A 14,091-nucleotide genomic window follows, 5' to 3' on the forward strand; every position below is an offset into this window, starting at 1 on the left:
GAAACATAAACGTTTGAACATTATTTAACTAGGTATTAATTGGGAAGTAGTTAGGATATTCTTTATATTAGATGCAAATTAGCTAGGAAATTTTTTGATAAATGATTTGCTGCCCAATCCATGCTACGACAGCTAATTCACAACAAATTTGTAGCCGGTCTGTTTTACTAGAGATTAGCTACGAGGTAGCTACAAGAGCCTTCGTAGCTAATCACATATTTTCTTGTAGTGAAATGAACGATTCTGTAACAAACCAATTTAACTTTTGTTGGAAGCCTATTATATAATAAACTCAAAGAAAATAAAGATACGTTCAAAAAAGCTTTTTTTTTTTGGTAAAAATCAAAGAAGCTAGTAGTATAATTCATTCTTATAAAATTAAATCGTAAGATACCAAGTACATTTTAATGTTGTGTAAAAAAGAAGTACATTTTAACGAGACTTAGGTTTTTCTTCATACTTATTAGTTATTCCCAATTCATTATGTACCCAACCACAAATTTGAAACGATCAAACTATCTATACACACATGTAGATAACATAAGTGATAAGTTACTCTTTAGCTAGTACTAGTTGAAATGGTGCTTAACTTGCTTGTATGAGAACCATAGTCATCACTACTACTTGTGAAACACACATCACTCTCTTCAAAATTATTATTATCCTCCTCATTCATCACCAATTGCAACAAAAACTCTAAAGTCCCAACCACATCACTCATTGACATTCGTTGATTTCCATCTTCATGCAAACAACTCAATACCATTTGGCAATAACATTTCAAACACTCACTTGTTATAGAATCTTTTATGAATGGGTCGACCAACTCTTCAATTATTACACCTTCATTGTAACATCTTTTGAACATCACAACCAAACTTACATTTTGTGTATCCAAAGAATGATCCAAAGGTGGTCTTGCACATAATACCTCAAGAAGCACCACACCGAAAGAGTACACATCAGACTTTAGAGTCAGCCTATGCCGCAAGTAGCATTCTGGATCCAAATAACCTATACTACCCTTCACCATAGTGCTGATATGACTATTCGATATTCCCGTGGGTCCCACTTTTGATAAGCCAAAATCAGAAACCTTAGCCACACATTTTTCATCCAACAATATATTTGTACTCTTCACATCACGATGTATGATATTGTGCTTCGCACCTGCATGAAGATAATGCAACCCCCTTGCTGCACCCAATAGAATCTCGAGTCTCTTATTCCACCTAAGAGGTTCAATATCGGAACCATAGAGATTTTCACGGAGAGTGCCTCGTTGCATGAAGTCATAAACGAGAATCATCTCAGTGTCTTCGTTGCAATATCCAATGAGGGAAACCAAGTGAATATGACGAAGCTGAGAGAGCAACTCGATCTCATTCAAGAACTCTTTTACACCTTGTCGAGAACCTGATTTAAGACGCTTTATTGCAACTGGTGTAACTTCATCGATGTAACCTTTGTACACATTGCCGAACCCTCCTACCCCGATGATAAAAATATCTTCAAAGTTGTTTGTTGTGGCTCTTATCTCCTCTATTGTAAAATAGCGACATAGATGGGATGGTAAAGTTGATGAACCTTTTTTCTTTGTTTTCCATGAATTTTCTTCCATTTGAAGATGAGACTCAAATCTTCTTCTCCTTTTAACATAAATTATTATTCCCATCACAAATGCTAGCAAGAGACATGATAATCCAACCACTGAAACCATGACTATGGTTGACTTCTTTGACTTTGATTGTTGAGTTGGTAATTGCTTTGGAGATGATAGAACAACGTGTTTCATTGGATTCAAACCTGCGAGATTGTTATTATTACTTATTTTGAAAATCTCTATTCCATTCAATATGACATCACGATTCACGATATTGTGCGTACGTGTTTGGTAATCGTTGTAGCTTGATCGAAAGATTAACTCTTTTAATTTGTGAGCTTCCATCTCGAGGATACATAGACACGGCGTAATCCTTATGAACAGGAACCAATCGAGCACCGGCCCAACGAATCACATCAGCATTTTCTTCAGCCAAAGTGTCATCTATAAAAATCTGAAAAACTCTATCACCTTTATTCTTGATATGCCAATCAAACTCACAAAAATGTAACCTTACCATATATGTAAAATTTGAATCAACTTCAAAATTCCAAGTCACATTATAATCCACTGTCACATTCATTCCATAACTTCTTGCAGTTAAGTATACAACTTCTGGTGCAGTGTAATTTGGAACAGTGTTTTTTAAATAGTTTAGATGTTCTCCAAAATCACTTGATACACTTAGTGGATATTCTTTCTCCAAGTAAAGAGGAAAATCATTTTTCCAATCACGAAACATACCTGTATCATTACTTGGTGGAACTTGATTAGCACCAACATTCACTCTATAAACCATCTCCAAAGCTTTGTCGTTACGAATTTGGTATTCTGTGTTGTCTGAACCAATAAATTTGAAATGGTAGTTTGTGTCATCAAGGTTTGTGTAATAGAGAAAAGAAGGCATAGACACAACTTCGATTCCGTTAATGAAAGCATAATAAACATTTGATGTGTTTATGTTGTTAGGAATGAAAGTTATGTTTAGATTTTCATTTTGTTTGATTTGTATGCAATATTCTTTGGTGATTTTTTCCTCATTAGCATCATTAAGCCAAAGTGAAGGGTTGAAGTTTTTTAGAAGGCTAAAGTTGTTGTTGTTAACTTTAACAGAGAAAACTGCATTGGTTGGTTCAAAGTTTTGGTACAATGTTGGGTAAAAATGAAGGCGAATAAAAACAGGGGAATTAGTGATAATGTTAGAAAATGAGTATGTGAAATTTGAGAGAGAGACACGTGCTGTTGTGAATGGAATTTGTGTATTTGAGAGAGAATTAGGTGATGTTTTAAAAGACGGGTTTGTGGTTTTTGGTTCAATGAAGGAAAAAAGATTGATGTTATCAATATTATCTCCAATCCAAATTCGATTATCTAAAGAAGTAGTGTTTGTTGAGGAGCCACAATTGATGGCTAAATTGTAAATAGGGTTGTATGAGTTAGCAACTAGAGGGCACAATAGCAAAAACAGAGATAGTAGGGTGATTTTAGTGTAAAGTTTTTTGTTTATTGAGTTTGCCATAGTTGTGAGAAGATATATAGTGAAGTAGAGTATTTCTTTTTTCTTGTTTGAGATGTTAGAATTAGTTGCATTTATTTATTGTTATATAGAATATGATAAGATGTAGGAAGTGAAATTTCTATCAAATAGCATTAGAGAGTGGTAATGAAATCGACTCCTTTTAAATGGTCATAGGATATCTATGGGAAGCATTTAGGATCACATAATTTTTCTTTATTTAGACTAAATTTAAGGATCACATACCAATTGGTATTAGAGTCGTGGTTCGACTTGGTGTGGAAGTGTGTTATGCTATTGGATCAATTATATTATGTGGAACTCACTTGAAGTGAGATCGTTAGGTTTCACGTGTTCCCACACTTAACCGCTCACACTTGATATCCAATAATCTCCCCCAAAATGTGAGTACTCACACCCTATAGTTGATCCAATTACATGATCCACTCTCGCTCCCCCACCAAGCAGAATGAGATTCTGATACCCCTTATTGTAGAGTCTGGAGGAGCTTTAGGAGAAACAATTGGTCAATATTCACTTAAAACCGTAAGACTTAATGGTTCATGTCACCTCTATTATATATCCAATATTCTTCTCATTCATAGTTGACGTGAGACTCGACCACTCACACTTAAAAACTAACAATCATCTACCACACCATCGCCATTTGCAACTTTTAACAGATTTAGATGGTAAAGAGTACTTTTTCATATGGGTTATAAGATTGCAAGGATTAGATTGAATAATTTCTTTTGCAAGAAAAAAACAGATAAATTGTATATTTGCATAGACTAATCAAATATTTAAACTTAAATATTTTTTATGATTGTTGTGACAAATCATAGAAAATATAGAACATTTGCCAATCCATATAATTCTATTCAAGTTAGTTTAAATAAGCCGCAGCAAATGTTTCCAATAGCCAAGTTAGCATTTTTCTTTGAATAGATTTTCTACATCCCAAACTCGAGTAAAGACGAGGACTTAGTGAAGTCTTTGGAATATTTGGCATCAAAGAAATTTTAAAAAGAGATAAGGAGAAAGCTCCAAAACGTTGTTTTGTTGATTTGAAGATAAGATGTTTCATGACCACATGCAGAAAGAGTGGAAAGAAAGACTATACTTTTTCCCCACTTTGTGAAAGGGGCAGGGCAACTAGGCTATTATCATTTTAGATTTTTCCTAAAACATTAAAGTTTTTCTTTGAAAATTCCAAATCACGTGTTTGGAAAAGTATTATATGTAAATTAGACGTTTGGAAATTGCGAAATTAATTTGCCAAAAAACAAAATTGCTAGGTATAACTGTGGTTGTGAGAACAAAGTGGACAGAGACTATACTCGACGTAGAGATTGGGGAAGTCATTGACTTGCTATATGCACTCAAATAAGTAGAAGAAATGCAGCTTCATGCACATCATCACTTACTTCTTATTTCCTCTCCTCTCCTCTTTTACACGGGGTAAATTCTAACTGATATATAAATTTTAGCTATCATATACGGGATAAATGATCACTGATAAAAAATTCAAAATAATTATCATATGTGAGACAAGTTCTTACTAATAAAAATTTAAAAAAAAAAAACTATTTTATACGGGGTAAATTCTAACTGATATATAAATTTTAACTATCATACACGGGATAAATTATCACTGATAAAAAAATTGAAAATAATTATCATATGTGAAACAAGTTCTAACTAATAAAAATTTCAAAAAAAAACTATTTTACAATGGGTAAATTCTAACTGATATATAAATATGTTCTATATTATTGTTTCTTTCAATTTAAATATTTATAATTACAACCAATTTTAATTACCAGACTATAACTTAAAAAAATATCATCGTATATCGCACGGGTCTCTTCGCAGGGGTCTCTTACTAGTTGTTAATAAAATTTAACTCATTCTTAATAGAATTGATTTGTAAGATAAATTAAGATATTAGACTCAAGTAAATAACAAAACTCTTTTTAAACTAAATTGTTCAGGAGAACCTGAATTTGATTTACGGTGAGAACTTGATCAAACTTTACGATATTAAACTTCAATTCATTGAGTAGGTAACAACAAATTAGAAATGATCAAATTATACATTATAATTATTTGGCTTATCTTTTGAAAAATACACAATTGAAAATTTTAGGATACATGACATCTATCTATCTATCGTGCTTTTGGATAACCAATCTCAGAAAACACCTTCGCAGATAACATAGGTTGTCCTTCAGTACTGGTTGAAATGGTGCTTACCTTACTTGTTTGAGATCCATAGTCATCACTACTACTCGTGAACACGTCGCTACCGTCCTCACTCGTAAAATGCGGCAACAGTCTTTGCTCACTTTTTTCTTTTTCTTTGGTCCATCCAAATTTACTATCCTCCTCCGTTGTTACCAACTGCAATGCAAACTCTAAAGCCCCGACCACATCACTCATCGACATTCGTTGATTTCCATCATCATGCAAACAACTCAACACCATTTGACAATAACATTTCAAACTCTCACTTGTTATAGAATCCCTTATAAACGGGTCGACCAATTCTTCAACTATCAGGCCTTCCTTGTAACATCTTTGGAACCAAATGACCAAACTTGCTTTTTTCTTTTCCGAAGAACGAACCAAAGGAGGTCTTGCACACAACACTTCAAGAAGCACAACACCGAAAGAGTACACGTCAGACTTTAGAGTCAACCTTTGGCGCAAGTAGTATTCTGGATCCAAATACCCTATACTACCCTTCACCACAGTGCTGACATGGGTCATAGCCATTCCCGTTGGTCCCGCTTTTGATAACCCGAAATCAGAAACCTTAGCCACCCATTTCTCATCCAAGAGTATGTTAGTACTCTTCACATCACGATGTATGATACTGTGCTTCGCACCAGTATGAAGATAATGCAACCCTCTTGCCGCACCCAATAGAATCTCGAGTCTCTGCTTCCAAGTAAGACGTTCGTTATCGGAACCATATAAATATTCACGAAGAGTGCCACGTTGCATGAAGTCGTAAACGAGAATCATTTCTGCACCTTCGTTGCAATATCCAATGAGTGAAACCAAATGAATATGACGAAGCTGAGAGAGTAACTCAATCTCATTCATGAACTCATTTACACCCTGCTGAGAACCCGGTTTAAGACGTTTTATCGCAACAGGTGTAACTCCATCGGTGTAACCTTTGTACACGTTCCCGAACCCTCCAACCCCGATGATAAATATATCATCAAAGTTGTTTGTAGCAGCTTTTATCTCCGCTATTGTAAAATAGCGACACAAATGGGATGGTAAAGTCGACGAACCTTCTCTCTTTATTGTTTTCCATGAAGTTTCTTCCATTTCAAAATGAGACTCAAATCTTTTTCTCCTTCTAACAAAAACTATTATTCCAGTAGCAACAAATGCTAGCAAAAGACATGAAACACCAACCGCAATAAAAATGACTATGGTTGAGTTCTTTGACTTTGATTGTGGACTAGGTGATGATGGTTCTTTTGGAGATAAATATTTGGGATTTACTCCTGCAAGATTGTTATTGTTGTCACTTATCTTGAAAATCTCGATTCCATTCAATATGACATCACGATATTTTGGTGCGAGCTTCGAATGAATTGGCATGCGTTGAAGCTTGATTGTAAGATTAACTTTTTCAATTTGAGAGCTTCCTTTTGGAGTGTACATAGTCACAGCATAATCCTTATTAACAGGAACCAATCGACCATGACTCCACGAAAACACATCAGCATATTGTTCAGCCAAAATATCATCTATAAAAATCTGAAAGACTCTATAACCTTGGTCTTTGATAATCTCTTCAAACTCACAAAAATGTAACCTTACCATATAAGTAAAAGTAGAATCAACTTCAAAATTCCAAGTTACATTATAATCCTCTTTCACATTCAACCCATAAGTTCTTGCAGTTAAGTAAACTGCTTCTGGTGCAGTGTAATTTGGAACGTTGTTTTTTAAATAGTTTAGATGTTCGCCAAAATCACTTGACACGCTTTGTGGATATTGTTTCTCCAAGTAAAGAGGATAATCATTATCCCAATTACGAAACATACCTGTATCATTACTTGGTGGAACTTGATTATCACCAACATTCACTCTATAAACCATCTCCAAAGCTTTGTCGTTTTGAATTTTGTAATCTGTGGTGTCTGTGTCAACTGATCTTATCTGATAATTCAAGTCAGAAAGGTCTGAGTAATAGAGAAAAGGTGGCATGGACACAACTTCGATTCCGTTAATGAAAGCATAATAAAGATTTGATTGGTTTATGCTGTTAGGATTGGGAATGAAAGTTATGGTTAGCTTCTCATGTGGTTTGACTTGGATGCAATATTCTTTGATGATTGTACTGTCCTTAGCCCAATGTAAAGGGTTGAAGTTTTTAAGAAGAGTGAGGTTGTTGTTTACTTCAACAGAAAAAATTGCATTAGAAAGTTCAAAGTTTTGATAAGATGTTGGGTAAAAATGAAGGCGAATAAAAACAGGGGAATTAGTGATGTTGTTGATAGGAAAAGAGTATGTGAAATTTGAGATAGAGACACGTGCAGTTGTGAATGGAATTTGAGTATTTGAGAGGGAAATAGGTTTTGTTATGAAAGATTGGTTTGTAGTTGTTGGTTCTGTGAAGGAAAGGAGATTGGAATTTTCAATATCATTATCACCCACCCAAATTCTATTGTCTAAGGAAGTAGTGTTTGTTGAGTAGCCACAATTGATGGCTAAATTATAATCAGGGTTGTATGAGTTAGTAACTAGCGGGTACAATAGGGAAATGAGAGATAGCAAGGTGAATTTCATGTGATTTTTTTTGTTTATAGAGTTTGCCATGGTTGTGTGAGAAGAGGGTGTGAGGTACAGAGGATATAATATTGTTGTTGGTGTAGTTTGGGATGCTAGAAGTTCTATTTATTGATGAGAGGTTGGAAATTTCTATGAAACAACATTAGTTGCCAGTCATGAAATCGACTTACTTTGCAATATGGATTCCGAAAGCATTTTGGGTTTGAAATGGTCAAAATATATCTTTGGGTTTGGGAATTAATATTTTGGATCACATAATTTTGTTTTCAATTACAATTTTGGATCACATATATGTGGATAGAAAACACTATCATTTTCAAACCACTTGTCCCCGTAAGTTTAACTCAATTATAAATGTAAGAGCTGGAGTTCAAATCCCACACACTCCACTTATCCACCTTTAAGGTGGAATTTCTAGTACTAAACTACCTGACCAAGAAAAAGAAAACACTCATTTCTCTATGTCATCTTAACTTCGCTGTTCAAACTCCGGATGGGATTTTACTTAAAGGTGTAATGTTAATCATAATTTTAAATTGCGGTCCACGTTAAGGGTGCAATACTAACACACACAAAAATGTACAACTTCTTAACACAAGCTGTAAATTCTCAATTGATGTATGAACTCAATTTATAATTTTAGCAATTTAACTTTCATGCATTGTACCCAAAAAAAACTTTCATGCAATTTACTTACCGTTGAAGTTCAGATGTGCCTAGATTTTAATCTCTCAAACACGCCGATTCGAATATGTAATTTGAAAACAAAACAACCATAAACAAGTTAACTGAGAACTCACGAAGGATCTAATCCAAGTCCTAAATTTCCTGTTGAATTCATTCTGTTGGAGTGTAAAAATATCACTTCTTAATGTTAATAAACCACTGTCGACATGTACGAAGACGGAAAATCAAAACAAACAATGTCAGACGAAGAAATCATAAAAATTAAATTCAAACAAAACATAAAAAGATGTGAAAAATTACTTATCAGAATAAAAATTAAAGAAAGGGGTGATTTCAGATTCAAATTTACCCTAAATCACCCCTCTCTATTGGATCAACAAGAAATGAAAAAATCAAGAGGAATTAGGGTTTGAGAGTGGGGCTGGTGAATAAGGATTGTTAGAATAATACTGTTGTATGTCAATGCATTTGTCATCACTTAGGACATATGTTTTTTTTTTTTTTTTTGGTACATCGCTTAGTTAGGACATATGTTAACAGAGCCAAACATAAAAATATTCTTTGTATTTATTATTATTTTTTTAATAAACTATATTTATATTATTTAATATAAAATTCTATGTTTTTTTTTTCACCATCTATATCCAGTCACTAGACCGTCTGGAATTTGGTATCAAAGAAATCTGTCATGTCTAACTCGAGCAAAGTCTGGAATTTGGTATCAAAGAAATTTAAAAGGGACACGCATACAATTCTTCCAATCTATAGTTTTCTATGTTAAAGACTGGCGCCCTAAGAAGTGAATATAGAATTTAAAAGAGAAAAAGAACTGAATATAACAAATTATTTCCACATCCAATTTACATCAAGAAAAGAAGAAAAAGAGAAAATGATATGAAGAAGTTAAAAGAGAAAAAGAGAAAAGAAGATAATAAAGTAGTTTTGGTTATCTCCTACATCTGGAAATGGATTTCCTGCTGTTACAGCAGGACGCTGTAACAGCTAGGGACCGTCCGATCATAATCGTGTGGCTGTGATCGTTTTGAGTAATTTTGTAAATGAATTGTTCTGATCCGTCCGATCTGATAATGGATGGCTGAGATGCAAAACAGCGTGAAACTGTGTGATTCCCAACAGCAGGGAATCCAGATCCCCTACATCTCATGAGCACACAGTAATAACAAGAAAAAATGACAAAAGAAAGAAGTTGAAAGAAGGGTGTTGTCACATGCCATGAGAAGAAAAAGGAATACAGCGACTGTTAAGTATTAGGAAAAACAATAAAGAGAAACATAATAAAACTAGGGTTACTTTACTTTTAAATGGGCTTGGCCCAATAACATATATATGTAGTATACTTTTCTTTTTTTTTACATAAAGTGTATTTTAAAAACCGGACCGGACATCGAACCGACAAGGGTACTAGGTCACTGGTTCATTGGTCGAACCACTGAGTCACTGGTCGAACCGCATGACAAACCGGATTAAATCGGATTAAACCGATGGAATGAACCGGTTATATAGTTATTGAACCGGCATATAGTTAAAAAAAAATCATAAAAAATATGAAATTTCATAAACGCATAATGTCACGAGTTGTTAAATTCAAATCATAAACATTGTCTTCACGCACATTAAAATAGTACAAAATACAAATCGAAATAAGTTTTAAACATCAAACACGAATAAGTTAGAGTCATTAATTATTTTTTAAAAATTATAGCATATGTATTTTAATTGTAAATATAATAAATTAGAGTAATTAATTATTTTTTTCCCGCAAAAACATTAGTTATTATAAGTAAAAATGAGAATTGAATAATTGAATCAACATTAAAAAAAAATCAAATGTGTTTTTGAAACAAATAAATAAAAGATTGTGAGGAAGCTTATAATATAATTCCAGAATATATACAATATAAAGAACAATTTAGCACAGTGGCAATGATCCTCATCTTTTATGGAGAGTTCAGTGGTTCGAATCTTATTTTTGACAATTTCTTATATTTTTAGACATTTATAATCCATGCATGTTACTACAAAAAAAAAGTTAAGAGTGTTTCAATAAAAAAAATTGTTTTAAAAAAAAAACCAAGCTTGCAATTAAACCGGTCGGTTTGAAAAAACCGCCGATTCGCCAGTTTTCCCGGTTTTGACCGGTTCAGACCGGTTCAACAGCATGCCCGATCCAACTATCAGACAGATCGGTTGACCTTCGGTTCAACCGGTCCGACCGGCCGGTCCGGTCCGGGTTGTAAAACACTGGCGCATGGCGCATAGGTTGCTGCGCATGACGCAAATCCAAGTGCTAAAGATCTTTAAATTCGTTGTTGGCTGCGCATAGCGCAATTCAAGGTTTGAAGATGTGGAAAAAGTCTCTTGGCTGCGCATGGCGCAATGCAATTTTTCAAGAAGGAGAAATCGATCTGGTGGCTGCGCATGGCACAGGGCATAATCGTCAAACTGCACATGGTGCAGGAGACCTCCACATGGTGCAGCTTCACACTAATATAAAAGAAAACAGAGTCTTCTTGCACGAGGTTCAGTTTTTTTGGCAGAGAACTGGACTTTTGAGTAAAATTCTCAAGGTTAGATCTAGATTAGGAATTGAATGATGTAATTCTCTTTGTAAACCTTCTTTGATGTAATGAATTCCTCAGTTGCAAGTATTATTCAATGAATTGTGAGTTTAATGCTTTTTCACTATTGATCACAGTTGAAATTAATTCTAGATTGCATTTGTTATGAGAATATTAAATGAAATTGGACTGAAATTCATTGAGCACTAGTTTAATCTTTAAAGATCTTGATTGAATTGGTGTGATTCATAGGTTAATAGGCTTAATTCCTCCATTGATCATAGGTTCTACCAAGAAATTGAGAACCTAAAGTTCAATGGCGAGGATGAACTAATCAAGAAATTGGTGTTCATCACCAAGATTAACCTTATCATAATACTTAAGGAATTTGTGTGACATCAAGGTTGTTTAATTGGAATTGCATGATTCAAGGACTTTTCAAATATATATAAAAAAATATATTGAAAAATATAACAATAATGACAAATGGTATAATTGACAAATCGTATCCTTAAAACAGAAATTGGACAGTTTATTAGAAACGTTAAATATGATTGAACTGAACACTTATACGAAAACGGAGGGAGTAGTATAATACTACACATTCTATCGTACTCAACCCAACCCAACACAAACGGTGGTTTGATCCAAATTGACCTAATACCAACTAGCGATTTTTAAGCAAAATCAAATTTGAATTCTCTCTATGATCCAATTTTGGGTTAAGGCAAAAATCGGCTCATGTCGGGCAATGTGTACTGTACACTATATTGATATACATTCTATCATACTTTTTTTTTTGGAAAACAATAACTAGTCATAAGGTACAACACTCCTACGATGTCCCCGTATTAGACTGAGAAATGCCAATCTGAAATTACCAGACATCCGATAGAGAAAAGTGAAGAAATTAAATCAAGAAAAAGTTGTTGTTAAGAATATAAATAGTTAGTTAATCAACTAGAGTTACTAAGTTGGTTAGGAGGTTATAAAGTTAGTTAGGGAGTTAGTTACTCCAAATAGTCCTATAAATAAGCTACTTTATTGTACATTTTACTCATTTTTTATCAATTTATATTCATTCAATATGAATTTCTATGAGTATCTTCCTCATGAATACTCTTATGTTCTCTATCTTGCCGACATCTATGATCTTTATCCCTTCGATTCCATGATTGATACCAGATGTTAAGAGTAGTTGCAAGAGAAAAAGACAGCCAATAACTCCTCCCATCTACTACGATTAGTTACAAGTTAGAACAGCTTCAAAGTTGTTAGAGTAGTTAGTTATGATCTTATGTAGTTCACTATAGCTATTATGTACTCCATTGTGATCACGTAGTATAAAGCACTAACTCATCAGATTTTAAAATAATAAACTTGTTTTTCTCTCATTTTTCACTTTCTCAATGGTAATCGTAATAAATTACTTGACTTTTTTTTTCCTTGATTGGGGTGAAGTCATAAGTGTTGGGTTTATTCAAAATAAAATGGCTTAAATGATTTTAACAAAAAAAAAAAACTTAAATGATCAATTTGTCCCTGTAAGTTCGTAAGTGTTTGGTTTTCGTCTCTGTATATTTTTTTTTTGTTTTAAAATAGTCCCTGAATGTGTAAATCCTTTTGGTTTTAGTCCCTAATATTAAGTATCGTTTAAAAAATGATGATGTGGCAAACGGAGGCTGACGTGACAACATGTGATGTGAAAAACGAGGATGTTGTGTCAATGACGATGCCCAATCATCCACTTCGACGGACCAAATCCAAAAATAAAATTGCAGAGAGGGACCAAAACAAAAAAAAACAAAATTAAACTCAAAAACATATTTTTCTTCTTTTTTCTCTAAACTCGAAAATTGATTCATATTTCTCTGAACCCATAAATTGCAAAATATGTTTTAATGTATGCGATTTGAGAGATTCAAAAGAAAAAAGAAATAAAAATGAGTCATTTTATCTTAAAAGTTTGTAAATTTTTTGGTTGACATTTGAAGATATAATAGAATTCAAATTTTACAATATATAAAGTTGTTTGATTATAAATTCATGTCAAATTTTGAAGATGGTGATTAGTAAATTAATATGGTCTTTTGATTAAATCAAAATAAATGGTGCATCAGGAAACTCAATTTTTTGTTGGTTAAAGAGTTTTATGGAATTTTAGGTTGGAGAGAAGAAAGAAGAAGAAAATATCGTTTTAGTACATTCAACACAAATTTATGGATTTAGAGAAATATGAGTCCATTTTTGGGTTTAGAGAAAAAAGAAGAAAAATATGTTTTTGGGTTTAAATTCGTTTTTTGGTTTTGGTCCCTCTCTGCAATTTTATTTTTGGATTTGATCCTCTAAGTGGATGACCGAGCATTATCACGGACACATCATCCTCGTTTGTCACGTCACACGTTGCCACGCCAGCCTCCCTTTGCCACGTCATCATTTTTTAAACGACACTTAACATTAGGGACTAAAACTAAAAGAATTTACACATTCGGGGACTATTTTAAAAAAAAAAATATATAGAGACGAAAACCTTGTGAATTTATAGGGACGAAAAAGTGTCGGTTTAAAAGTTGTACTATATATAATCACAAACGATCCTCATCCCCATTTCTAGATATCCTTATTATACTATCCACATATAAATTATCCTTTATTTATACAAAATATCCATATGGGTCCTATTTAAAATATCCATAAAGTCCGCTTTAAAATATACAGATAAATAGCAAGATTTAGATATTAATTCCAACAACAGAAGTTTCAAAAATAGCCATCCATTATGAAAGGATCATTAATTTCTTTGGTTTTAACAGCACTACTGGTAATTATCCTACAGGTTGCAGCGGATTCTACCGATGAAAATATCCTATCAGCAATAGCATCAC

At 33.4% G+C, this 14,091-nt stretch overlaps 3 protein-coding genes across 3 annotated transcripts; all 3 read right to left on the reverse strand.

Annotated features, from left to right (window-relative positions):
- Positions 1 to 252: 252 nt before the first annotated feature.
- Positions 253 to 2,010, reverse strand: LOC123888472 (receptor-like protein kinase FERONIA). Its single transcript, XM_045937537.1, has one exon. It carries the CDS (start codon positions 1,946 to 1,948, stop codon positions 560 to 562), a length of 1,389 nt encoding a protein of 462 aa, XP_045793493.1. The 5' UTR covers positions 1,949 to 2,010; the 3' UTR covers positions 253 to 559.
- A 4-nt stretch (positions 2,011 to 2,014) lies between these two features.
- Positions 2,015 to 3,122, reverse strand: LOC123892130 (receptor-like protein kinase FERONIA). Its single transcript, XM_045941961.1, has 2 exons — positions 2,121 to 3,122; positions 2,015 to 2,029 (listed from the first exon to the last, which is right to left on the reverse strand). Exons 1-2 carry the CDS (start codon positions 3,120 to 3,122, stop codon positions 2,015 to 2,017), a joined length of 1,017 nt encoding a protein of 338 aa, XP_045797917.1.
- Positions 3,123 to 5,196: 2,074 nt separating this feature from the next.
- LOC123888473 (receptor-like protein kinase FERONIA) lies at positions 5,197 to 8,201 on the reverse strand. Its single transcript, XM_045937538.1, has one exon. The coding sequence runs from the start codon at positions 7,965 to 7,967 to the stop codon at positions 5,289 to 5,291; it is 2,679 nt and encodes an 892-aa protein (XP_045793494.1). The 5' UTR covers positions 7,968 to 8,201; the 3' UTR covers positions 5,197 to 5,288.
- Positions 8,202 to 14,091: the final 5,890 nt, after the last annotated feature.

The sequence above is a fragment of the Trifolium pratense genome, linkage group LG6, assembly GCF_020283565.1.
Source record: "Trifolium pratense cultivar HEN17-A07 linkage group LG6, ARS_RC_1.1, whole genome shotgun sequence".
NCBI lineage: Eukaryota > Viridiplantae > Streptophyta > Magnoliopsida > Fabales > Fabaceae > Trifolium > Trifolium pratense.